The sequence below is a fragment of the Nomascus leucogenys genome, chromosome 10, assembly GCF_006542625.1.
Source record: "Nomascus leucogenys isolate Asia chromosome 10, Asia_NLE_v1, whole genome shotgun sequence".
Taxonomy (NCBI): Eukaryota; Metazoa; Chordata; class Mammalia; order Primates; family Hylobatidae; genus Nomascus; species Nomascus leucogenys.
Window position 1 is genome coordinate 88,614,321 of NC_044390.1, and position 27,518 is coordinate 88,641,838.

At 51.0% G+C, this 27,518-nt stretch overlaps 1 protein-coding gene across 9 annotated transcripts in view; it reads right to left on the reverse strand.

The window, feature by feature from the left end:
* Positions 1-410: 410 nt before the first annotated feature.
* The window catches only part of KDM2B (lysine demethylase 2B), a 153,644-nt gene continuing 126,536 nt past the window's right edge, over positions 411-27,518 (reverse strand). For 5 of the 9 annotated variants that reach the window (XM_030821527.1, XM_030821529.1, XM_030821530.1 and 2 more), the window contains 11 exons: positions 24,821-25,045; positions 16,988-17,131; positions 16,163-16,249; positions 15,725-15,985; positions 15,392-15,505; positions 14,712-14,750; positions 13,877-14,556; positions 12,791-12,954; positions 12,537-12,698; positions 11,506-11,724; positions 686-1,780 (listed from right to left, as the gene is read on the reverse strand). In XM_030821527.1, the coding sequence (XP_030677387.1) occupies positions 1,599-1,780; positions 11,506-11,724; positions 12,537-12,698; positions 12,791-12,954; positions 13,877-14,556; positions 14,712-14,750; positions 15,392-15,505; positions 15,725-15,985; positions 16,163-16,249; positions 16,988-17,131; positions 24,821-25,045 (2,277 nt within the window). In that variant the 3' untranslated portion in view covers positions 686-1,598. Of the gene's footprint in view, positions 1,781-11,505; positions 11,725-12,536; positions 12,699-12,790; positions 12,955-13,876; positions 14,557-14,711; positions 14,751-15,391; positions 15,506-15,724; positions 15,986-16,162; positions 16,250-16,987; positions 17,132-24,820; positions 25,046-27,518 lie in introns of all 9 variants that reach the window. The other 4 variants (XM_030821532.1, XM_030821524.1, XM_030821525.1 and 1 more) reach the window with 3 other exon arrangements.

Genomic DNA, 27,518 nt, shown 5'->3' on the forward strand with positions numbered 1-27,518 from the left:
TTAAAAAAAAATTCTGTAATCTAAAATTACTTCTCACTGGTTTCTGCATCTGCTACTTGGGGAAGCCACCTCATGACCAAGTGTTTCCTACAGCCACCATGGCCCAAGGCTACCTGTACAGGATGCAGCCTCCTGCAGTTGCTCCCACTGTCTCCCAAATCTGGCGAACTTTTAGGCAACGGTAATGGCAAGTAGCCATGGAATTAATTCTGTGTGGTAAGAGGCACACAGACAGATGAGCAACTCTTCTCTTCTCCTTAAAGAAGTCTGTGTCTAATTCCTACACGTAGCCGTTGTCAGAGCATAGCTCTTTCCCGTTACCTTTACTAGCCAGAAACAGCTTTCTTTCTTTCTGAAGAAAAAAAAATGACGCACCACAGGGTACATCAGATGAATCAGAAATTACATTGTTTGGACCTCAAAACAGTGTTTACTGACTCTGGGCTTAAACTTCTAGTCCACTCCTAGAACAAAAACCCTCAAAGTTCGAGAGTGGTTTTTTTTGTACAATTGTTTATACAAATTCAACAAAGGTAAAATCGCATCAGGGAAGGTCTAGGAAACACCACCTTACAACAATGGCACTTATAAATGCAGAACTTTACAGCTAGGAAATAGCCATGTTACAAACCTAAATGAGAACTCAACTCACACTTCAGAGGAGAGAAAAAAGCAAAAGAAAGGCTATGTGGGAGCACTTATTCCACGTCTTGACTCACTGTATAAATTAGATCTATGTAAGTACAAGAGCTCATGCTGGAGCAGACCCTCCTGAGTGCAAAGGCTGAAGTTGAAATTTTAAAATTTGAGAAAAGTGAATTCTCTACAGAGGAAACTTGGCAGAGTATCTTACTTCGACTATAATTTACATCTATCCACAACATGCTCATGTAACTCTTGAGGTACAAAGCAGACTCTCAACTTCCAGTTAAACATGCTTTTAAGTGGAAGGTCTTAGCCTACTTTGTTAGATCTGGGCACATTTGTAGATGGGTTGTGTCGATGAAGTACACGTTAAATTCTCTCCTACCTTAAGGAAATCAGGAAAATTGGCAATCTCAAAACAATAAAAACACTGGTATGCATTCAAACCTTGCATAAATAACTTTTAAACAATTTGTACAAAAATAGTTCTGCATAATGTAAGATGTAACAAAACCAACCAACCAAAAAAAAGTGTCAAGACGGCAGCAGATGTGGTGTGTGGTCCACTTTATGTCAACACCCAAAACCTCGGTGTTGCAAGGAATGAAGTGTCCAAAACACCACTCCCACTAACAGAAACTCCTAAGCTCACGCTTCAGTATGAGAATTTCTCCGAAGTCCACCCTCCTCTCTGACAGGAATGTCTTCTTGTAAAGGCCGCCTTAGAAATGGTCCAGAAAGCAGTGCAGTTACGACTTAGAAAGACCAAGAAAGTGTCGGCTCACTCATCCCCCAAATGGGTGGTTGAACAGCTTCTCCCTTGGAAAGACTTGCAAAATGGAATTGCGTTGTGGTCTGTTGTCCCACGTTCCAAATGGAAAATAAAAGCCCTCATTTTTGTAAAGTCTCTCCCCTCCCAGAGCCCACCCCATATTTACATACTTGTCCTTGGACTAACTCAGTTTTTGCAGGAGTTTTTCTTCTACTTGCCCAAACTGGACACTCACAGACATCTCGGCTATGAACTGCTCACAGCCTTCCTTGGTGACTTGCTTGCAGTACCTCAGGTCAATATGACAGATGTTTCCACAGCGTTTGAAGAAGGACAGGCACTGATCAGTGACCTTATTGCAGTCTGCAGAGAAGAAATAAATAGTAATGTGAGGTGCGAAGGGCAGGAGCCAGAAGGTCCCCCCAGACCCAGGCGCTCAGCAGTGGGGACAGGTCAGAGCTCTACATATTCCCGCTCCTGCTGTGCTGCACTAAATAAAATGTTATTTGCTTAAAATCTCTTCAAACGGGGAAGGGTTTCACCCACCAGGTATAAAGGTTAATATATGCCTCAAAAGCATTCAGATAACCACATGAAAATCACTTCTAATTTACCACACAGCTGCCTCTATACGTGCGTATGCTCATGTAAGTAGTTCTATGTGCTTTTACAATGATTGATAGGCTCACACACCATGTCGAGAAGCTTGCTTTTCTCATCTAATATGTTGTTGATGAGTACTGCTCTGTGTCTATTACTGTGCATTTATCTGCCTCCTCCCTTCAGATAAATTCCCAGAGGGGCATCGCCGGGTCACAGAAAGAACATCCCTAAGGGCATCTTGGGATCATTTTTGCTTTTGCAGGCCCCAGTGCTTTGGAGCAATTCACAGCATGAGGGACAGCTGTTTGGCCCTAACCCCAGGACTGACCGTGTGCCAGCAGCCTAGGCACCAGACCAACATGCCCTTCTAGCAAAAGCAGAATTCAGACTTCATCACACCCTCATCTGCAGACACACCCTTTGTGCTTTTCTTTTTTCTTTTTCTTTTTTTTTTTGAGACAGAGTCTTGCTCTTGTCACCCAGGCTGGAGTGCAGTGGCGCAATCTCGGCTCACTGCAACCTCTGCCTCCCAGGTTTAAGTGATTCTCCTGCCTCAGCCTCCTGAGTAGCTGGGACTACAGGCGTGTGCCACTATGCGTGACTTTTTTTTTTTTTTTTTTTTGTATTTTTAGTAGAAACTGGGTTCCACCATGTTGTCCAGGATGGCCTCAAACTCCTGACCTCATGTGATCCGCCCGCCTCAGCCTCCCAAAGTGCTGGGATTACAGGCTTGAGCTACTGTGCCTGGCCTCAATGGTATTACATTTGTGACCTTTGCTAATCATCCTTAGTATCAACACTTTCATTTCTTTATTAAATTGAGTGGGAATAAAAATACTAAGGGCAAACCGCAATCATGCATACAATGCCTGTGCTATCTACATTATCAAAATCCCTGCAGGCAAGGAGGTGGTGTGAAGTAGTAAAGTCAGAGCACCACATGCGCCACCAAACTGACTTCCTTTATACAGCCAGTCCTTTCAGACAGTGGCCTCCACATCAGCACAGAATCTTCAAACAGATGCTCACCAATTCGTGAACCTGGAGCAGTAGTGCTGGAAAGCTGTCTATATACACGTAGGCATTCACAAGTGAAGGCGCTGCTTTTAGACTGAAGATGGGAAAACGAGAGATGCTTCAACAGATAACTCAGTTTTTCGTGGGTTTTTTTTTCTTTCTTTTTTTTTTTTGGAGACGGAGTTTTGCTCTTGTTGCCCAGGCTGGAATGCAGTGGCGTGACCTCGGCTCACTGCAACCTCCCCTTCCCAGGTTCAAGCGATTCTCCTGCCTCAGCCTCCCGAGTAGCTGGGATTACAGGCGCCGGCCACCACTCCCGGCTAATTTTTTGTATTTTTAGTAGAGATGGGGGTTTCATCATGTTAGCCAGGCTAGTCTTGAACTCCTGAACTCAGGGGATCCATCCGGCTCAGCCTCCCAAAGTGCTGGGATTACAGGTGTGAGCCACCGTGCCCGGCAATAACTCAGTTTTTCAAAGGGTATCCCTTAATCTTCTAATTAATCCCTCAAGTAGTTCCCCCCCAAACGGCTGACCCTCTTTATAATCTTACTGCAAAATCCAATGATGAAGTTGTAGAATGTTATCATAGAATTCCTTCGGGAAACTCATGATCCCCAAAACTCAATACTTGATTCATTTTAAGTATAAAGAATAGGGATTGGCTGGGTGCGGTGGCTCACGCCTGTAATCCCAGCACTTTGGGAGGCTGAGGCGGGCGGATCACGAGGTCAGGAGATCGAGACCATCCTGGCCAACACGGTGAAACCCCGTCTCTACTAAAAATACAGAAAATTAGCCGGGGGTGGTATTGGGCGCCTGTAATCCCAGCTACTTGGGAGGCTGAGGCAGGAGAATGGCATGAACCTGGGAGGCGGAGCTTGCAGTGAGCCAAGATCGGGCCACTGCACTCCAGCCTGGGCGACAGACCAAGACTCCGTCTCAAAAAAAAAAGAATAGGGATTTTACTAATACAAGCTTATTTTCATATACTTTTCATTTTTCATTATTTACTATGACATGTTGACTGGTTAGATTTGAACTCCTGGTCTCAAGTGATCCTCCCCCGCCAGCCTCCCAAACCACTGGGATATAGGTGTTGACCCTGTCTGACCAGGATGGTTTTCTTAGAGGATGTCCCACATTCACACTTACCATCTTCAAGGTGTCATTTAGCTTGTTCCATATCTCCTGTTTTTCCTATGAACTGCAGATATCCCAGAGGCTTGCTTAGATTCAGGCTAGACATTTTCAGCAAGAAATCACCCTCAGAATCTTCCATCTTAATTAACCCTGTTCCCAGCTCCCTATCTGCCTTCCAGAGCACCGTCTAGCTCATCCCCAGAATGCATCTCATTCCTTACTCAGATCCAGCTATGCTGTCCCCACTCCATCACCAGCTCAGGGATATTTTTCCCCTGCAATGTTTGCCTAGTTCCTGGCTAGAAGGGACTGACCCAAGTCCTGCCTCTCCCTTGACACCTTCAAGCACCAGAGCAGGCAGCTCCCATGCCAGAGAACTCTGCCATCTGGCTGGCACACTGCTGTGGCCTGTAGCTGTCAGACGGCTAAGGGGGCCTCAAGTGCATCCTGGCAGTTACCTGTCAGTGGTAAGGCAGCACTCGGTGTGAAGTGAGACCTGGAGGCCCAGCTGGCTCCTTTTCTGAGTTGTCTTTGGGTACTAATTTGGGCCCTCTTTGGAGGCTCATTCATGCCCAGCCAGCACTCTTCCTGGCTTGTGGTTCAAATATTCCCCAAAACTGGAGCCCAAAGACCCTTCCAACAAAGAAGCTAGAAGGAAAAGACTTTCCTTTGGTCCCTCTGTGCATTAGAGTTCACTGCAGCCTGGTTTCTCAGACCCTCCACAGGCAGGCTGACAGATGTTTCCTGCTGGCGCGTGGGGCCCGCCTGCCCGCCCGCCAGCCTGTGGAGGAACATCACTTTTGTTAGCATCCTCATCAGTTCTCCCTCCGCCTTTAAACATTTTAGATCTAGAATCTCACTACTTTGCCCAGGCTGGTCTAGGACACCTGGGCTCAAGTGATCCTCCCACCTCAGCTTCCTGAGTAGCTGGGACTATAGGTGTGTGCCACCATGCCTAGCTTCAGGAATAAATTTAACCAAGGAAGAACTTGTACTTTGAAGACTATAAAGCATTGCTGAAAAAAACTAAATTAGACATAAATAAATGGAAAGTAATCCTATGTTCATGGATTGGAAGACTTAATACTATTAAGATGTCAGCACTACCCACAGAAATCTACAGATTCAATGAAATTGCTATAAAATCCTAGTAGTATTTTTTGCAGAAATAGAAAAATCTATCCTAAAATTCCCGTGAATGCATGGGGCTCCAAGTTGTCCGAACAATCCAAAAAAAGAACAAAGTTGAAGAACTTGAGCTAATCTGAAGCTGAGGTAGAAAACCACTTGAGCCCAGGAGTATGATTCCAGCCTGAGCAACACAGTGAGATCCCATCTCAAAATAAAATAAAATACATAGGCCAGGCACAATGGTTCATGCCTGTAAGACCAGCACTTGGGAGGCTGAGGTGGGTGGATCACTTGAGCCTAGGAGTTCAAGACCAGCCTGAGCAACATAGAAAAAGCCTGTCTCTATTAAAAAAAAAAAAAAACACCAAAATTAGCCTAACATGGTGGTATGTACCTCTAGTCCCAACTACACAGGAGGCTGAGGTGGGAGGATCACTTTTGCCTGGGAGGTGGAGCCTGCAGTGAGCCATGATCACATCACTGCACTCCAGCCTGGATGACAGAGTAAGCCCCTGTCATTCATTCATTCATAAATAAAGCACGTTACAGGCATAAGGATAGACATATAGACCAATGGAATAGAATCAAGAGCTCGGCCAGGTGTGGTGACTCACACCTGTAATCCCAGCACTCTGGGAGGCCAAGGTGGGCGGATCACCTGAGGTCAGGCGTTCGAGACCAGCCTGGCCAACATGGCATGGTGGCACACACCTGTACTCCCAGCTACACAGGAGGCTGAGGCAAGAGAATCGCTTGAACCCAGGAGGTGGAGGTTGCAGTAAGCCGAGATCACGCCACTGCACTGCACTCCAGGCTGGGCAACAGAGCGAGACCCTGTATCAAAAAAAAAAAAAAAAAAAAAAAAGAATCAGGAGCCCAGAAACAAACCCTCAAATATATGGTGAAGTGGTTTTTGAAAAGGGTGCTGACAACAGCATTCAATTAATAGATAATCTTTTCAATAAATGCTGCTGGGAAAATTGAATTTCGACATGCGAAAGAATAAGCTAGACCCGGCCGTGCGCGGTGGCTCACGCCTGTAATCCCAGCACTTTGGGAAGCCAAGGCAGGTGGATCACAAGGTCAGGAGTTCGAGACCAGCCTGGCCAATATGGTGAAACCTCGTCTCTACTAAAAATACAAAAATTAGCCAGGTGTGGTGGCACGTGCTTGTAGTCCCAGCTACTTGGGAGACTGAGGCATGAGAATCACATGAACCCAGGAGGCGGAAGCTGCAGTGAGCTGTCAGCACCACTGCACTCAAACCTGGGCGACAGAGCAAGACTTCGTCTTGAAAAAAGAAAAAACGGGAAATTTTTCATGATATTAGACGTTGCAAAGATTGATATGACACCAAAATCACAGCCAACAAAGGGAAAAAATAAAAAAGGCCAGGTGCAGTGGCTCATGCCTATAATTCCAACATTTTGGGAGGCTGGGGCAGGAGGACTGCTTGAGCCCAGGGGTTTGAGACCAGCCTGGGCAACATAGCGAGACCGTCTCTAAAACAGAAAAAAAGTCTGGAGATGGATGTTGGTGACACTTGCACAACATCGTGAATGTACTTAATGCCACTGAATTCTATGCCCAAAAATGCTAAGGTGGTCCATTTTATAGTATGTATTATTTTACTACAACGTAATTATTTTTCTAATTTTGGAAGCTGGAGAAGAGATAACAATTTAGGAGACTTGAGAAAGCTTAATTAACCCTAAAGTGGCTGAGGGGAAAGCAGAAAAGAATGATTATTCTATAGAACACCTCCAAGGTGTTTAGTGGTGATTTCTCAGAAATTCCTCTTGCATTGGAAGTGACAGGTACATTGGAAGTGGGGCTGAAGATGGTGTTAGTAACAGAAGCACTGGTTGAAAATCTATTCAAGGAGCAGTAAGATGTCCACATTCCTTCCCCAACAGAAGACTGCGGTTTTAGTCTCTGATGGGCTGGGCTCCAGTGGGCACAGAAAGTAGGGGTGCCCACTCAAAAGTGGGGCTAAGGGAAAATTTACCTGCTGACTATTGAGAACCTCCTTCCCCCATCAAGCCCCATACTTGACCATACCGATGGCGGTCCAGCCTACACCCTTAGGAGATCAAGGAGAGTCTTTCTGGCAATCCTGACCAGCTTAAGAGAAAGATGGAAAGATCTGATGTCCAGGTTTCATCAAAGAAACGACACAGAGAGACCACCCTGTAAGTGTCATCCATAGCAGACAAGCTCCAACCGCGTGCCCAGAGCTTCTGATCACCCTTGAGTGGAGGGACAGGCAAGCATCAGCACTCAAGCTGAGGAGAGCCTCTGCCGAAGGCCACTGACGGCATTTGAAGGGAACAGTCAAAGCAGAGAGAAGAAAATAAAACAATCATTCATATCCTCAGGTAGGAAAGTATCTGGCTCCAAAAAACAACAGGCCATTCCACAAAAAGTTCAGAGAATACAGCTTGAAAATTAAACATATAGGTTGAACCATATGAAAATGCCAACATTTGACTACTTTTGACTTATAAAAACAGCAGTTTCATATGGTTCAACTGCACAACAACAGAAATGAAAAACTCAGCTTATAAGTTGTGGCCAGGCATGGTGGCTCATGCCTGTAATCCCAGCACTTTGGGAGGCCAAGGCGGGCGGATCACGAGGTCAGGAGATCGAGACCATCCTGGCTAACACGGTGAAACCCCATCTCTACTAAAAATACAAAAATTTAGCCGGGCGTGGTGGCGGGCGCCTGTAGCCTCAGCTACTCGGGAGGCTGAGGCGGGAGAATGGTGTGAACCTGGGAGGCGGAGCTTGTAGTGAGCCAAGATCGCGCCACTGCACTCCAGCCTGGGCGACAGAGCGAGACTCCGTCTCAAAAAAAAAAAAAAAAGTTGTATGATAAAGTAAGGGAAAACTCCCAGAAAATACAGCAAAAGACATTGACATGGAAACGAGGAGAGAAGACAGGAATCAGAGGACTAGTCCAGCAAGAGGAAAACAGAAGGGGAGGAAGTTAAGAAGAAGTTTTTCTACAAGTGAAGAACACAGACGTCCAGACTGAAGGGCTTCTGTGAGTGTTCAGCATGGTAGGTGAAATGGACTCAAACCCAAGTTTGTCATCAAAAATTGCAGACAACTAGACGACTTTCTATTAACTTACAAGGAGAGAAAATAGATTCACTGACAGATGAAGAATCAAATGGTTTTAGACCTTGCCTCTGGAAGGCATAAGATGGTGGAGCAAAACCTCCCACTTACTGTAGCAACAGGCTCCCAGACTAGGGTTCTATACCCAGCAGAACTAGCAACTAAATGGGAAGGTATATATAATAAAAACAAATTCAGACACACAGGGTCTAGAAAATGTCTCTCACCAAATATGAGAGTAAACCAAGAAAGAAGATATGCGATCAAGGAAGGTACCTAGGCCAAGACAGAGACCAAAGGAGTCCAGGATGGCAGCGGTGGGGCGGCCAGTCCCAGTGGAGAAAACGAAAGGGGAGGAAAAGAAGTCAGGAGGCAGCTCTCCTACGAAAACTGGTCAAGAGACTGATGAGTTGGGGGTGGGGAGGGGTACTGCATTCAATTCTGTTGTACCATTTGCATAGAAACTAAGCAAACAAAATGAGGCAATTAACTTAATAAAAACATTGAGCAAGAAAGAAAATGTACTCATAATACACTATTTGGCTTAACAGTGACCAACACTTAACATGGTCATAATAAGTGAAAGAATAGCGACAACCAAAAATTGCAAAAGATGGAGGGAGAAAAACGGGCAGTGAGTGGGAGGGAAGGATACAACAGTAATAAATCCTCATGTTATATAAGAGCAAGCTAATAAATATATAATGTCCACATGGGGAAAAAAAAGAAATTGCAGTATATGGGCTGCCAAAGCGAGCACTAGGCTTGCTATTTTGAAATAGCAGAGGTAAACACCGGAAGAAAGAATTCAAGAGTTTAAGGCGTTGCCTCAGGTAGTGAGGATAGGGTGAAGGGAAAGGCAGGGGACTGCCTTGAGCACCCAGTAAATTTTCCACAATGGAATTCGGCCAGAACAATAGCTAGAATTGCAACTTCCCTTGTCACGAGACCAGATCCTCCAACCAAGTTTAAGGATCTTGAGGCATGCCAACTGTCATCTATTTTGTGACACAGACTTTTTTCCCATCTCTGGTGCTTGCATCAGGACAAGCTTATTTTTCCAGTAACTCAACTAGTTACACCGATGAGAGGGGAATTTTTTTTTTTTTTTTTTAAGAAAATCTAGAAGAGTCTAGGTATAGAGATACGCCTTAATATACGTCACAGCTCTTAACAAGAATGCAGACTGGGCGTGGTGGCTCATGCCTGTAATCCCAGCACTTTGGGAGGCAGAGGTGGGTGGATCACCTGAGGTCAGGAGTTCGAGGCCAGCCTGGCCAACATGGTGAAACCTGATCTCTACTAAAAATACAACACTTAGCCAGGCGTGGTGGCAGGCGCCTGTAATCACAGCTACTCAGGAGACTGAGGCAGAAGAATCACTTGAACCTGGGAGGCAGAGGCTGGAGTGAGCCAAGATCACTCCACTGCACTCCAGCCTGGGCGACAGAGCAAGGCTCCGTCTCAAAAAAAAAAAAAAAAAAAAAAAAGAATGCAGAGAGCTGTATGCACTGAGATAAAAAGATGACCTCAATTTATCATGCTGAAAAAACAAAATGCAAAAGATGATTTGCACGCACACACACAGCATGGCCCACACCGCAGGGGAGGGAATTTATACTGAGATCTCTGCTACGCATCCATAATAACTAAACCAGGATATAATGAAGAGATTTAATAAAATGCCAGCACTTAGAGTAAGACGACTCCCAGGCCCTCTCTAAAGGGCAGCTCCATCACCAATTCAAGCCCATGACCTGGCGCTTGAGCTGGAGAAGCCTCAATTCACTCTGGTTCTTTGCATCCACGAGGTGGAACAATCCCTACCACCAAAACTTCATGAGGAGAAGGAATGGCTTCCTAGGTCCCGAATGATCTCATCCCATCCAAAGCTCCCATGCCCCTGCTATGAGGCATGGTTGCCAGATAGTTTATCAGGCATGAATGTGGAATGCAGAGGAGAAAGCAACATGCACGTCACCACTGCGCTGTGTCAAAAATGCAATTTGATGAGATGGGGATGTCCTTAGTACTTGGTAATTTCTGAGGGTAAAAAAAAAAACCTGCAAAGTTTTTTTTTCTCTTTTTTTGCTCTCACCCAAACCCAACACCCGCCAATCCAGACCATCCTAAGCTACCAGACCAAAATCGGGTTAGTTGGGCTAAGAGCAGGCAGCATTGCTCTGTGTACCTCGCTGCATACTGGAGCCCCAAGTCCTTCAGAACCAACTGCCGCCCCAACAGCAAGTGGAGCGAGTGAAGATCCTGCCACCAGAGCGACAGAGAACAATAATGGAACTCACTGTGGGTTTTTTTCTCTCCAACAACAGGCTCCTTACAGCAGGGTCACAAGGGGTGCGTGTAAGCAACGACAGCAAAGGCAGAAACCAAGCTCCCTCCTGCCCACCAGGGGCCTTGCCTCCCGGCCCCCACTGTCTCAACACCCTGGTTGTCAGGCACCGGCTCTTCTGCACCCCCTCGGGAAGCTGTCCTTTGTCCGTATTTTGGGTCAAGAACCACTGCTATGTGCTTGTGGCTGCTGCTAACCAGCACTGTTTTGGGGTAACAATTACTACAATTCCAACGGTAACTTTTTTTTTTTTTTTTTTTTTTTTTTTTTTTGAGACAGTTTTGGTCTTGTCACATAGGCTGGAGTGCAGTGGTGCCATCTTGGCTCACGGCAACCTCCACCTTCCAGTTTCAAGCGATTCTCCTGCCTCAGCCTCCTGAGTAGCTGGGATTACAGGCGCCGGCCACCACGCCCAGCTAATTTTTGTGTTTTTTTGTAGAGACGGCGTTTCACCATGTCGGCCAGGCTAGTCCTGTCCTTATGATCCACCTGCCTCAGCCTCCCAACGTGCTGGGATTACAGGCGTGAGCCACTGCGCCCAGCCAACAGTAACTCTTTGTTTAATGTGTTTCCCCCCCTGGACTGGGCTGTCCATCTCAGTAAACGAGACACCCAGCACTGTGACCACATAGTTGTGGACGCACCAATCGTTTTCCACAAATGTGAACCTCCTGGCTCTCCCACGGAGTGTTGCGCAGACCCGATGGGGGCCTGACTCACCAGACAGGTTGATCTCGGTTAAGGAGTCTCGGGTGGTGGTGCCAACAGCGGTGAGCAGGTTGATGGACTGGTCGGTGACGTGGTTACAGTAACTGAGGTGGAGCTTGGAGAGCAGGGGCATGTGGCGGATGATGAGCCGCAGGGAGGCATCTGTGATGTCCAGGCCTGCCAGGCGCAGCTCCACGATGTTCCGGAGCTTGCTCCGATTATCCATCTGACCTGGTGGGGCAGGAAGGAGGGGGCAACCCGTCAATCTGACCGAGGAGGCCTGGTCACGCTGACGTGACACTCTAAAAGGCCCGCCAGCCAGACAGAACGCTCAGATTTCATTTAGTTATAAACTGCTTCCTCCCAAAATCAGAATTCCAACAGTTAAAAATCAGACTCCACATCAAAACTTAGATTTCCAGATTCTCTTGAAAAACTAAAAGACCTAGAAACACTAAGCCCACATTCCACCCAGTAGTCATCAGCCAACCAGTGCAGAGGTCGCGCAGCACCTCCGATCCCCGTGGCTTGGGGAGAAGCACAGACCTAGGCAGTCCAGCCCAGTCCAGGGGGAGGTGCCATCCTGGAAGCTCTTGCACAACCACACTGATCCCGATGGCAGTGGAGACTTGAAACCAACGAGGGGCAAGTCAACAGAAAGGCAGTGAGACGCACGCAGAGCCCCAGGAGCGAGTCAACAGGAAAGCAGTGAGACGCACGCAGAGCCCCAGGAGCGAGTCAACAGGAAAGCAGTGAGACGCATGCGAAGCCCCAGGAGCCAGTCAACAGGAAAGCAGTGAGACGCACCCGGAGCCCCAGGAGCGAGTCTCGCATGTGCACAGGAGCCCCTGCCTCCTCCCAGATCCCCTCTGTGCCTGAAGCAAACTGAGAACATGGCAGCAGAGACTCATCCCTATGTCCTTTGGGGAACGGCTGGGGCCTGAGAAGGATGGAGGATATGCTGGGGTCTGAGAGTAAAAGCAGATCCAACAGCCTAGCTCGCTCACCCCACCCCCACAGAAATCCCCAGCCTGGCAACTCACCTGGCCTGTTGTCCGTGGGCGGGGACAGGAGATCCCGCATCTGGGCATCCTTTAGTCCCTCCACCCACTGGACATCCAGGGTCCGGAGCAGCGGACAACTGGAGCTGCAAAGGGCCGAGACCGCGATCCATGAGCAGCCTGACAGCACCAAGTCCCGGAGCCCTGGGGGCACATAGAAAAGGGTGAAGGTCAGGGGATGCAGCCCCAGCCCTCACTGCAGCAGACACACTCGGGGCCACTGGCCCAGGGCTCACCAGGCAGCCGGTTGATGAGCCAGCTCAGCTGCTTCTTGGAGATATTGGTCCAGCTGAGGTCGAGGGAGACGGGCTGTCGCCGGATGATGCCGCTCAGCATCAGGGGTGTGATAGACTTGCAGTGGTTCAGGTCAATGCGGGTCCACAACCGCTTATCGCAGCACCTGGGGACCGGCCCGGTGGGGACACATCGTCAGAGGTGGGGCTTCTCTGGGGAGCCCATGCACAGCTCTCAACTCCTCCACCTAACCACCTCTGGGAGGCTCCTTAACTCAGCGCTCTGGACCCTTCTCTATGTAGCACCTGTCCTGCCCCCACGCGGGCACCTCCCATCTGCTCTGACAGCCATGGCTCCCGCTTTCCATCAAGTATGTATGTATGTGTTAAGACGGAGTCTCGCTGTGTTCCCAGGCTGGTGTGTAGTGGTGCAATCTCTGCTCACCACAACTTCCATCTCCCAGGTTCAAGCGATTCTGCTGCCTCAGCCTCCCGAGTAGCTGGGATTACAGGTGTGCGCCACCACACCGGCTAATTTTTTTATTTTTAGTGGAAATGAGGTTTCACCATGTTGGCCAGGCTGGTCTTGAACTCCTGACTTCAAGTGATCCGCCCGCAAAGTGCTAGGATTACAGGCATGAGCCACTGCGCCCGGCCTCCATCAAGTATTTACCATGGGCTTTACAACGCCCTCTACCGGCCGTTCCTCCAAACAACCCCATGAAGCTGGCGTCATGCCCGTTCATCCAAGAGCGTTAAGGCAGAGCTAAGGCCAGAAAGCTGGTAAATATCGGCTGGACTGAAGTTGTAACTGGCAGCCTTGCTGGAAACTTGGACTAACTCTCCGAAGCCAAGGACCCCACGTGGTCCTCACTTCACCCTCCAGGAAGCTACATCAGGGAATAAACGGGGTCACCTCCTCTGACATGACCAGAGGGGCCGCTGTAGCCAGCTGGAACGCTTTGGGGAGCACAATGAAGCCCTACTGGGGCTTGGAAGGAAAGAGCATCGCCAGCGACTCCACACACACGGGCCATCCCTGGTGCCGCCTGAGCCTTAACCTAGAGCCCTACACAGGCCGCCGCTCACCAGCGGTTCCAGGTCCTGCAGACCCGCATGCAGACACACAGGTCTTGGTGGCTGAGGTAGCTGAAGACGGCCATCCACACCTCCCTGTGCATGACGTGGGCTGCCCCATCGTCCAGGGGTAGCGAGTCAGGCGGGGGGCTGATGGGGGGTGGCCGGATCACATGGCGCTCCATCTGCATACACTTGGGCGGGGACACGGAGGGTGGGGGTCGGGAGATGACGCGGGGCGGGCTGCGCAGGCTGGGCCCCAGCTGGTGCCGCAGCTCCCGGGGTGTGCCGTTGAGCCCCTTGCTGAATCGGTGGGGGCGCTCGCAGATGCCTGGGGGCCGCTTGGGCTCCTCGCCCTCACTCTCAGGCTCCGACTTGATGGGCTGCTGGTTCTCGTTGGCCAGGCTGTTCTCCGTCCTCTGGATCTCGTGGTTGAGCTCCTTGCTCAGCTCCCTGCTCAGCTCCTTGTTGGGAAGCCGCCGCTTCCGGCGCATCTTCACCTTCTTCTTCTCCTCCGGGCCCTCGGCCCCTTCGGTGCTGGGTCCCGCGGTGGGGGAGCTGGAGCGGGAGTGGTCGCTCTCCCTGGTCTTGGGGGGCGCTTCGGGCAGATCGTCCTCGGGTTCCTGCTTGAAGCGCCTGAGGGGCTTGTTGGCCAGCGCCATGCGGTCCTCGGCGTTCTTCCAGGACCGCCGCTGAGGGCGAGAGCGGAGACGTGTCAGCCTCTGGGGCTCAGGGCTGCGCCCACCCAAGGCCTCCCGCCCCCCTGCCACGGGACTGTGGCCCAGGGAGCTGCGGTGCAGCTCTGACCGCTCAGGCCTGGGGCACAGGAGGGAGGGGAAGATGGTACCTTTTTCCTGAAAAGCTTATCTTCTTTGCCAGGTTTGAGCTGTCACGAAAAAGAAAGGACGCAGAGCTTGCTCCCCAGGCTTGTGGGATTTTGTCCCCTCGACACCCCACCCCACCACGAGTCCATAGTCTCCAGAGGAGGGGCTGGAGGGACGCCTTCCCCACAAATGCCATCTCCATGTCTGACCGACAGACGGGCGAGCCCTGCCTGCGGCTTTCAAGGAAGAAGCTGGAAATAGCAGTACGGTTGAACTGTTCCCATCCAACTGACCTCCCACCCCACAGACCCGGAGATGTGCAGCCGCCCGTTCAAATCAGCCTCGGCTCTGGGAGCCAGTTCTGGCGCACAGCCCTGTGGGAATCCCCGGCCCAGCCGGAATGGCTAGAGCTGGGAGAGACTCCTGGCGCCACCTTGTGGCTGGTGACAGCACGGCCCGTGGGTGGAGCAGGGCCACCAGGCTCCTCAGAGGTTCCCTGGACTCACAGCTTCCATCCCAACCAACAGAGGCTCTAGGCACAGACAGCTTCCCAGGCCCCAAGCCAGAACCACGAGCCAGAGATCTGGGGCCGAGACCTGGGAAGCCTCAGGAGAGGCAGCAGTGGGGTGGAGGACCAGCGGGGTGGGGTGGGGGACAGCCCGGGACTCGCAGGGCCTCAGGAGGGCGTGCGTCGTGGGAGCACCTGCTGCTGGAAGTAAGTGAGACTGGATCTCCACCAGGGGCTGAGGCTGCTGCCTAGAGGGGGCCTCGGCGAGAGGTGAGAGGAGGAACCGGGGGACGTTTGAAGCGATGAGGCCTAAAGGGGAGGGGGGGTGGGAAGAGGAGTGACTCGCTGGTTTTCCCCTCCTTTCTTTGGGGCAGGGCTCTCAGGACTTAGGTGACCTGCTCAAGGCAGCATGAGGCCGGGATTTTCCCAAGCTCTACCCGCTGCCCACCCCCTGCCCCATCCCTCCAACCCAGCACCCGGGACCAGCCAGACCAACCCCTTTGCCTCCCAGCCCCTCCTGGTCCGTACCCGCTTGCGTCCACTCAGCTCCTGGGGCTTCTCGTATTTCCGCTTCTTCCTCAGGTGCACGTCATCAGACTTTCTGCGCAGGAGGCCGTCCGGCGGCACCTTCTTGGGGTGCTCATCCGACCTGCGCCGGGGCGCCTCCTCACACTCGCTCCTCCGCTTGGCAGGCTCCTGCCCTTCCTTGTTGTCCCGGTTCATCTTCTGCTCCTTGAGCAGGGAGCCGGGCAGGTTGGAGGCGTACTTAAAGCCAGGGCCACGCTTTTGCTTGTAGGCCAAAAAGAGAGAAGGAACAGACCAACTGTATACCTTTGGACTTGCCCTTCCTCCTCTCCAAGCCCACGGCACCCCACCTGCCTGACACTCCTGGGACAGGCTGGTCGGGGCCAGGCCCAGGCCCGCCCCTCTCCCGACTGACCCTGGGACTTGGAGCCCGGCACTCACTTTCCCGGTCTTGCCGGCGTGGTTACACTTCGGACACTCCCAGCAGTTTGGAAGCTCGTCGTTGACCACACCCTCTGACTCCTTAATCTGCGGGGAACACCAGGACTCAGAAAAGGGATGGGCAGAGAAGAGGGCCCACGGGCACAAGGGTCTGTGAGGCCATGTCTTCCAGAAGCAGCAGCACCCCCTCCGCAACATCACGTCTATCCCGTTTCCAGCCAAAAGAAAACACACCCGCAGAGGCTGGCAGAGATGGGCAGCTGTGGATCCAGGCCAGGGTTCAGAGGCTGAGCCCCTTTGCTTCTCTGGGACCCTGGGCAAGACACTCCGTCTCTGTGGGCTGGTGCCCTTGGCCATAAAAGTTAGTGTGGCCATCTCGCTGGGGGAGTATGATCCAGGTAAAGCCACCAGCTCAGTGCCTGGCATGCAGAAAGGACTTTGCAGAGGACTCTACTGGGTGCTGGGGGAAGGAGTGAGGTGTGGGGCCTTCTTCTCCCAGAAGCCTGGAGCCACCTGGAGGCGCTCCCTCTGGCCCAGCTACAAACAAGCAGCCTGTGTTTGCCATCCACTGAGACTCTGGAAACCCTCTCTGGTTCTGACATCCTGGGAGGTGGGGGTGTGTTTATTCCTTTGATGACACTGGGTCTCTGAGGTACTCCAGGCCCTCCTTGCCCTGGGCTTATCCCTTGACACACAGGATCACCCAGACTCAAGAATCCTCCAGGAATTCACTGCAAGACCTGCATCCCACCCTCTCACCAGCATCTCCAGCAACCCTACCTGCCCCAGAGCGTCAGCACCACCTGTCCCCACTGGGCCACTCACCTTAAGGCATCCAGGGTGGATGATTTCGTTGCAGATGGAGCACTCCATGAGCATGAGGTTAAACTTGCCTTCCTCCTCTTCCACCGTGTCTTCCTTCCCCGCCTCGCCACACACAAGGCACACGGCAGTGTGGGGCAGCACTGGCTGAGGAGCCAGGGAGAATAAGACAAGTCATCAGGGGTGGGGAGCATGGACCCCCAGGGGGGCCAGGTCAAGGGCAATGAGCTGCTCCCCTTGGGCCTGCCAGGAGACCCCAGGAAAGTGGCCCAGGCACATTCGCTCACTCATTCATTGAAATACGTTAACAGGCTACTACCTCCACATGCCAGATACTACTCTTAATTGCTGGGGATACAGCAAGGAACAAGACAGCTCAAAATCTCTGCCATCCAGAGCTTACATTTTAGCGGAGGGAGGCAGACAAAATGAAGGACAGAGTATGTTAGAGACAGAGACATGGGGAAAAATTAGAGGGCTGGAGTGAGGGGCAGAAGGGGGCTAATTTTAAATACGGAAGTCAGGGAAGGCCTCACATTCAGAAAAGCCCCAAAGGAGCAGGGGCGTGAGCCCAGCCCAGATCCATGCAGATGAGATGAAGCTGCATCTCACCAGTGGGTATTCAAGGCACAGACCATGGACTGCAGGCTCCCAAGACCTTTACAGAAAGGTTAGGAGGTCAGAACTGTCTTCAGAATAACAAATGTTATTTGCCTTTTGCACAGTATTGATATTTGTACTGGTGGGTGAAGCTCCTGGCCCCTCAGCACCAGTCAAGGCAAGGCCCCCAGCTGCACCAGCAGCCATGGGGTGACTCATGGCCATACGCTTATTAAAAAGATCACCAGGCCAGGCACGGTGGCTCACGCCTGTAATCCCAGCACTTTGGGAGGCCGAGGCGGGCAGATCGTAAGGTCAAGAGATCGAGACCATCCTGGCTAACACGGTGAAACCCCGTCTCTACTAAAAATACAAAAAAAAATTAGCCAGGCGTGGTGGTGGGCGCCTGTCGTCCCAGCTACTCGGGAGACTGAGGCAGAAGAATGGCGTGAACCCAGGAGGCGGAGGTTGCAGTGAGCCGAGACCATGCCACTGCGCTCCAGCCTGGGTGACAGAGCGAGACTCCGTCTCAAAAAAAAAAAAAAAAAAAAAAAAAAAAAAAAAAGATCACCAGTTTCATCTAAGAATATCTCTGATGAAACAGTAAAAATTACTTTATGAAAACCTTACCCTAGAGTACACATCCTTTTCACGTGCTTTGTGACAATAAGAAGTATGCGTAAAGTGCCTCGGCACACAGGTGACGCGTACCAAAGGAAAGGCACTCATGACTGAGCTGGGAGCTGAAATGGCCACTTTCTCCATAGATTATTTTTACTTGAAGGAATGACTGATAGAAACCCCCTGGACATTGGTGTATTTTTGTGAAGATCAAAGAAGTGAGCTTGTCATTTCCAGAAAAATAACTGACAGCATTTGGTGCAAATGATAAAATTCAAGTTTCTGAATGAAAATTAGACTTTGGAAAACTTACATGAACCGCCATAACCCACACAGCTTCCCAAAACTGAGACTTTTCCGAGGAGATCAGTAATCATATTAACAAACGTGATTTCTAAAATAATATTATGTGCCAATATTTGGAAAATCCACCTAACTCAGGGAGCCAGTATTTTCCAGATGACCAATACATGGTGTTACAACATCAGGCCCGAGCAAATGAGCTACTCAAAGGGCAAGACAGGCTAATGACTTTCAGTGTAACAATGTGAACAGCTCATTGATACAGTTTCAGACTCCACATTGCAACTAAACTTTAAAAAAAACTGTTGAGTTCTAGTTGAGTATCAGAGTATCCACAATTATCAAAAGGCTGTTAAAACACTCCTCCCTTTTCCAAGTAGTATATATCTGAGGCCAAATTTTCCTCATACTCCCTCCAAAACAACATATCACAATAGACATAACACAGAAGCAGATATGAAAATTCCAGGTCTTTTCTTTTTCTTTTTATTTTTTGAGACTGGAGTCTTGTTCTGTTGTCCAGGCTGGAGTGCAGTGGAGCGGTTTTGACTCACTGCAACCTCTGCCTCCTGGGTTCAAGCGATTCTCCTGCCTCAGCCTCCCGAGTAGCACAGGCGCCCACCACCACGCCCAGCTAATTTTTTGTATTTTTAGTAGAGACGGGGGGTTTCACCATGTTGGCCAGGCTGGTCTCGAACTCCTGACCTCATGATCCACCCGCATCGGCCTCCCAAAGTGCCAAAATCACAGGCATGAACCATTGCACCCGGCAATTCCAAGTCCCTTCTAATGAACCAGACATAAAAGAGATTTACAAAAATACAAAACAATGCCATTCTTTTTGTTTTGGAAAATGTAATTATTTCTCATAAAAATATGTTATTTCTTTTTTCTTATTTATTTATTTTTGAGACGGTGTCTTGCTCTGTCGCCCAGTCTGGAGTGCAGTGATGTGATCTCGGCTCACTGCAACCTCTCCGTCTGCCTCCTGGGTTCAAGCGATTCTCCCACCTTAGCCTCCCGAGTAGCTGGGACTACAGGTGTGCTGGGTAATTTTTGTATTTTTAGTAGAGATGGGGTTTCACCATGTTGGCCAGGCTGGTCTCAAACTCCTGACCTCGAGTGATCCTCCCACCTCAGCCTCCCAAATTGCAGGGATTGCAGGCGTTAGCCACTGTGCCCGGCCAAAATATGTTATTTCTATTAACACGTCATGGGTTTTCTTGTTATTTTAAGATAAATTTAAAATCTAAAAAAATTTCTTAGCCAGGAGTGGTAGCACATGCCTGCAATCCCAGCACTTTGGGAGGCCAAGGCAGGCGGACTGCCTGAGCCCAGGAGTTTGAGACTAGCCTGGGCAATGTGGCAAAACCATGTCTTTACAAAAAAATACAAAAATTAATTGAGCGTGGTGGTGAATGCCTGTAGTCCCAGCTACTCGGGAGGCTGAGGTGGGAGGACTGCTTGAGCCCAGGAAGTAGAGGCTGCAGTGAGGCACGAGCACACCACTGCACTCCAGCCTGGGCGACAGAGCAAGACTGTCTCAAAAAAAAAAAAAAAAGTCTGTTTTAATTTTTTTTTTTTTTTAAGCTAAAGTCCTCTCACACCAAACTCAGTTTAAATTTCTAATACAGTCAATATTAATAAATATATAGCCTACATAAAAGAAAAGCTCTTTAGGGTCCTCATAATTTTTAAGAGCATGAAGGGGTCCCTGAGACCACGAAGTGTGAGAACTTGATGCTGTGAGCCCCCCGAGGCCAGGGCGGGTCAGCCTCATCCCGAACCTGCAGACAGAGGAAGCACACAGCCAACCTTCATTATGCTGCTCAGAGGAGCTTCAAGCAGGCTGGGATATACACGCCATTGATAAGTGAAAACGACTTGATTAAATGGCGCAAATGTTTGAATTCTAATAAACGGGACACAGAAGGCAAGGCAGTCATCGTTCCTTCCACAAATACCAAACACACATCTGCCACGGCATGAAACAAGGTCCTGGGGGGCACAGGAGTGAGAGAGACGGCTGCTCCCCATGAGCTATTTGGGAAGACAAAGACATTAGTCGCTGAAATCCAAAGAAAACATGGAAAAGTCATGTTCAAGCGTTCTTAGAAGCAGCAGAGGCTGATTTCTGGAGGACTCGGAGGTCAGGGTGGCGAGAAGCCAAGTGGGCAAGGCCGCGGGGCCTCAAGGTGAATGAGGACAGAGCAGCCTGCACAGAGCAGGCCGGGCCAAAGTGGACGGCTGGGGACCAGACTGCAGCGGGGGGCACAGGGTGAAGCATGGCCCACACGGCAAGAAGAGGGTCTTGGGGGGCGGGGGGGGGCAGATGGCATAACTGGCTCTGAGCCAGGTGGCAGGATGGGAGGCGGCGCCAGAGGCGAATCTCCTGCAGGGGCTGGCGGGGGGCTTGGGGCACGTGTTGGGGGGGCAGACTGCACGACACCAGCAGGGACATGGTGGAGAGGGGAGGCTACAGAGGCAGCCCCAGTGACAGAGCAAAGGGAGGGGCCAGAAGAGGAAGATAGGTGGGGCTGCGTATGTCACAGGTGGGTAACACGTGAGAAGTGCCCTGGCAGAGCAGAAGGGCTGGGAGAAGAGTAAGAAGGACTCCAAGGGTCAGGCCAAGCCTGCATCTGCCATCAGTTCCAGAAGCCATGTCAAGCTGAAGAGAGTAAGAGACGTAGAAAAATGGGGTTTCCTTCAACCAGCACGCACTGTGCCAGGTACCAGAGCTGCAAAGATAAGATGGCACCCGAGACAAGTTTCCTACAACTGGGCCCAGCACATGGGGGCTGGGAGAGAAAGTAATGCCAAAGAGAAAAAGACAGTCGTGGGTTCATTGCTGGCACACACTGAGTTTTAGGTGACACTGTTCTAAAAACCAAGAGTTGCTATAGACAAGCTCTTTTAAATTCTATAGGATCCAATGGGTCACATAGACCCAGTCTCCAAAAAATGCACATCCATGCATGCACACAGACAAAAATGCATTTAATTTCAGGACGGCTCACAAATTCCCCAAAATCCATGGAAATGGGGTTTGGGTACCAATTAAAAGCACAAGCAGTGAAACTGAACTTCTGCAGCAAAAAAAATAGACAGAGTGAAAAGGCAATCTACAGGATGGGAGAAAATCCTTGCAAACCAGAGACCTGATAAGGGTTAATATCCAAAACATATCTAGAACTCCTCTAACTCAGCAACAAAAACCCCCAAGAGAAAACCAATTTAGGCCAGATGCACTGTAATCCCAGCACTTTGGGAGGCCAAGGCAGGAGGGTGATCACCTGAGGTCAGGAGTTTGAGACCAGCCTAGCCAACAGAGTGAAACCCTGCCTCTACCAAAAATACAAAAATTAGCTGGGTGTGGAGGTACATGCCTGTAACTCCAGCTACTTGGGAGGCTGAGGCAGGATAATTTCTTGAACCCAGGAGGCAGAAGTTGCAGTGAGCCGAGATTGCGCCACTGCACTCCAGCCTGGCCAAAAGAATGAGACTCTGTCTCAAAAAAAAAAAAAAGAAAAGAAAGAAAAAAGAAAATCAGTTTAAAAACGGGCTAAGGACTCAGACATTTCTGCAAAGAAGACAGACAACCAATAAGCACGTGAGAAGATGCTCAACATCACTAAGAATTAGGGAAAAGTAAATCAAAACTACAGTGAGATGTCACCTCATACACATTAGGATGGCTACTAAAAAAAAAAACAAACTAAAAGCCCATAACATAACAGATGTTGGTGGGGATGTAGAAAAACAGGAACCTTCGCCAGGTGCGGTGGCTCACGCCTGTAATCCCAGCACTTTGGGAGGCTGAGGTGGGCGGATCGCGAGGTCAGGAGATCGAGACCATCCTGGCCAACATGGTGAAACCCCCATCTCTACTAAAAATGCAAAACATTAGCCAGGCGTGGTGGCGGGCACCGGTAGTCCCAGCTACTCGGGAGGCTGAGGCAGGAGAATGGCGTGAACCCAGGAGGTGGAGCTTGCAGTGAGCCGAGATCGTGCCACTGCACTCCAGCCTGGGTGACACAGCGAGACTCCGTCTCAAAAAAAAAAAAACAAAAGAGAGAGAAACAGGAACTTTCATGCACCCGTGGTGGGAATGTAAAACGGCACGGCCACGGTGGCCAACAGTACAGAGGTTCCTCAAAAAGTTAAAAATAGAATCATCATATGACCCAGCAAGCCCACTTCTGGGCACAGAGTTGACCCTTACACAGCACAGGATTGAACTGTGTAGGCCCACTTATATGCCAAGTTTTTTTCAATAAAATTATACCGAGTGTGCCTGCGTCTCCTGCCCCCTCTTCTACCTCCTCCATCTCTTCTGCCTCTGCCACCTCTGAGACAGCAAGACCAACCCCTCCTCCTCTGCCTACACAACGTGAAGATGATGAGCATGAAGACCGTTATGATGATCCACTTCCACTTAATGAATGATAAATATATTTTCCTTATGATCTTAATATTTTCTTTTCTCCAGCTTATTTTATTGTGAGAATACAGTATATAATACATACAAAATATGTGTTAATGGACTGTTTTTGTTACTGGTAAGGCTTCTGGTCAACAACAGGGCTAACAGTATTTAAGTTTTAGGGAAGTCAAAAGTTACACACAGATTTTCAACTGCACAGGGGTCCGATGGTGCCCCAACCCTTGTGTTGTTCAAGGGTCAATTGTATATCCAGAAGAATTCAAAACATGATATCAAAGAGATATGTGCACACCCATATTCACTGCAGCACTATTCACAATAGGCAAGAGGTGAAAGCAATCCGTATGTCCATCAACAGATGAATGGATAAAGAAAATTTGAGCCAGGTGTGGGGGCTCACGCCTGGAATCCCAGCACTCTTGGAGGCCGAGGTGGGCGGATCACTTGAAGTCAGGAGTTTGAGACCAGCCTGGCCAACGTGATGAAGCCCCATCTGTACTAAAAATATAAAAATTAGCCAGATGTGGTGGCGGGTGCCTGTAATCCCAGCTACTCAGGCAACTGAGGCAGGAGAATCGCTTGAACCCAGGAGGCGGGGGTTGTTGTAAGCCAAGATTCCACTGCTGCACTCCAGCCTGGGCGACAGAGCAAGACTCCATCTCAGAAAAAAAAAAAAGAAAATTTGGTATAAACACACAACAGAGTATTAATCGGCCATAAAAAAAAGGAAGCTGTCATATGCTTCAACATGGATGAACCCTGAGGACATTATGCTCACGGCTGTAAACAAGCCAATCCAATCACAGAAAGCCAATTACTGCATAATTCCACTTCTATGAGGTCCCGAGAGGAGTCAAGCTCTTAGAAACTGAAAGTGGATGGTGGTTGCCCGGGTTGAGGGAGGGGAAAGGGGAGTAGAGCTTCAGTGGGTACGGAGTTTTTTTTCAAAATGAAAAAGTTCTAGGGATCAGCTTCCCAAAAACGTGCATATGGTAATACTACTGTACTGCATACTTAAAAATGATTAATGTATTTTTTGACCACAATTTGAAAAAACAAAACACAAGAAATATGCGTGAAAGGAGATGGCTGAGGTGTCTGGGCCTGCGGGGCATCGGCAGCCAAGGAGGAAGGGCTCACCCTATGCCAGGCTGGGCCTGCAGATGAGCGCAGCAGGGCCGAGGAATCCCGTCCCTCCAGCCGAGCCTGCTTTTCCACGGGGACTGGGAGATGACTCCTCCACAGGGAGGACCGCTGGCCCCCGGGGAGCAGCGCCCTGGGGAAGGCAGAGCATGTGGGTGTGTACAAGGGGATTCAAGGGCAAACCCCGCGACCTCGCCCCGTTGCGGAAGTCCACGTCCACTGCCCTGTCTGCGGACGAGACCAGCGGCGCGGGGCCACTGCCGGGGCTGAGGCCAGGCGGTGTGGAGGGGCGAGCCAGGCTCTCCCCGGCGCGGCTCCTCAGTACCATAAATCACTCCTTGTTGGGGGCAGCCCCCTGAGATGGGGAACTGACCTTCCACCCAGACTTCTGACTCTGAAGGCAGGGCCGGAAGGAAGGAAGGAAGGCCCCAGAACCGTCACCCAGAACCGTAATGTTGGCAACGGGGTCACAGACAGGACAGGCTGCCTGTCATCTTTAATGGCAGCAACTTCAAAGTACCTGGGCACCCTAGGAGGGCAGGAGCAGGAGGCCTGAGCCTGCGAAGCGGCCAGCGCCTTCCCGTCCACAGGAAGAGCTCTCGGGGAGTCCACAGCCCCGGCTTCTCTGTGTGCGGAGGAGCAGCCAGAGCGAGCAGCGGTCAGACACGCGGGCCGGCATGCAGGGGCCTGAATCGAGCGCAGGGCTGGGCGGGGGCCGCACTCACCGCGATGCACTGCCGCATGATGCAGCTCTGCTTCATGCGCCCGGGGCCCCCGAACTTCTTCATGTCCTTGCAGAAGTGGCACTCTCCGCACTCGGTCCGCAGGCAGGCCTCGCACTTGCGGCATCGCGTCCGGCGCCGCCGAGCTCCTGCCGTTGTCCGGTTGGCGGCCAACTTCACCGCGGAGGCCGGGCCCAGCTTCCCCTTGGGCCGACCCACAGCCCGGTTCTGCAGGGGAACAGACAGGACTGGTCAGATGGGGAGGCTGCAAGCACGGCCAGACCCCCGGAAAGAGTGTTAGGGAACAAACTGTGTACCCCAGAAAGACACGATGGGGGCTCTAAACCCCATTCCTCAGAGTGTGATCTTTATTTGGAGATGGGGGCTTTGCAGAGACCGTCAGGTTAAACGAGGTAATTCAGGTGAACGCTAATCGAGTATTACTGGTGTCCTTACGAAAGGGGGACATTTGGACACAGAGACAGACACGCAAGTAGAGAACGTGTGTGAAGACACAGGCCTTCCACACACTGGAGCCCTGTCTACAAGCCAAGAAGTGCCAAGCATGGCAGCACATACCAGGAGCTGGAGGCCCGGGGAAGGACCCTCCCCTAGAGCCCGCAGAGCCAGCCCGGCCCGCCAGCCCACACCTTGACTGACTTCAGACTTCTGGCCTCCAGAACTGGGAGAGAAGAAAGGCCCGTTGTTTTAAGCCACGCTTTATGGCAGCTCTAGGAGAGGACGACAGAGGGCGCGTGCTTCTTGCTGCAGCACACAGCTAGAGACCTTCCATGGCCGCACCCACAGGCTCAGACCCTACCCACCTTTCCCACCTCCGTCTGCTCCCCAAGAAAGACCGCAAGGGGCCACACAATTGGTCTCTGTTCCCCCAGCCCGGAAGGCCAACCCCACCCCCACAAGCCAGTTGGCTGATGCCCACTCATCCCGTCTGGTCAGTTTACAGGCTGCTTTCTTCTGGAAGCCCCTCCTGCCCACCTGCACTGGGTTCAGGGCCCCTCCGGGGGATCCTGTTAGAGTGCTCATGATGGTAATCACCTGTTCCCTCCCTTTGAGACGGGGCACAGGAGGGCACTCACCACAGGTGTCTTGTCCGCCACTGCACCTCTCTACGAGCCAGCCTGGCATGCAGAATGCACTCAACAAACCAGAACCACCCCAGGGAGGATGGGATAGTAACCTTCAGGTCCCTGACTACTCAGATCTTCCCTAGATGGGCTCCAAATGCTCCCTTCCCTGGGACTCACAGAAGAGAGACAGTAGATGGAGCTGGGCTAGTAGCTAAGCCAGGAAAATGGGACAGCCACAGCCCCTGCCCTCTGGTTTCCAGCCCCAGAGCCTCCTGCAGACCCAGGATCTACAGGGGAGCCCTAAGCTAGCTGCTGAGGACACTGACCACGGAGGTCCCCTGTCCACTTGGGACCTGTAGTGGGAGGGACCAGGATAGGAGAGCTTTTCTTGTCTGTGGCATCTTTCTGGAGAGCCTGGGGTGGCTGAGATAAACGGTGAAGTCCCTGTCAGGGAGACACGTGGTCACCCTGGAAACCAGCTGACCTAACGGCGTCTAATGCCTAAAGCCCCTTTTCAGCTAACTGAACACCCTTTGGTCCAGAGTCCCACCCTCTTCATTTCAGTGACTTGTCATACTTGAATCCCCAAACAAAACCCCATACTTTTGGGAGCACACAGACCCAGGAAAGCTGTTACTATTCATCCACTCCAATGGAGAAGAAGGTCCACATCACAGGGACCCCCTCCCACAACACACACAACTCCCTGCACCCTAGGGGCTTCCTAGAAACTTCCAACTGCATAGGAAGAAAAACAGCCCCCCTTTCTCCTCGAATACAGCCTCGCCACCATCCACTTTCTTCTCCAGTGCAGGGGTCCCTGCAGAAAGCCCGCAGCCTCACGTGCCACCCACTTTGCTGTCAACACCTAAGCAGATCCCTCCCTCCGATTCACCTTCCCGCAGCATTCAGGGAGCTTCCAGGCCCCCATCAGCCTGAGTGGCCCCTCAGGAAGCACTGGAGCTCTGGGCCTCCATCCTGCTTAACCTGCTGTGAACCCCAAAGAGGAAAGGGAGGTGCTCCCTGGCTCTACCACCCTCATCTCCCACTGGTCTTCCCCAGCTGCTCAGGACCCTCAGTCATGCCTGCCCTCTGCTCTGGGGCAGCCCAGCCGGAGGCCTTGTCACAGGGAGGGCAAGCCTCTGTGGTCACTGCAGGGCCACCCACAGGGAAGCTGGCCACCACCAGTCACCTGGGTAAAGGGACCATCCAAAGCAGCAAAGGGCGCCAGGAACGGTGGCTCACACCTGTAAGCCCAGCACATTGGGAGGCTGAGGTGGGAGGATCACTTGAGGTCAGGAATTCAACACCAGCCTGGGCAACATAGTGAGACCTACAAAAAATTTTTAAAATTAGCCAGGCGTGGTGGTGTGCACCTGCAGACCCAGCTACTCAGGAAGCTGAGGTGGAAGGATGGCTTGCGCCCAGGAGTTTGAGGTGGCAGTGAGCTGTGATCATCCACTGTACTCCAGCCTAGGAGACAGAGCAAGACCCTGTCTCAAAAAACAAAAAAGGAAGAAATCCATCCTTACAATGACGGCCAGATGCCCCCAACATACTCGCATAGTCCCACTGTGACTAGCACCTTCCGGGGGCCAAGGCCACCACACAGT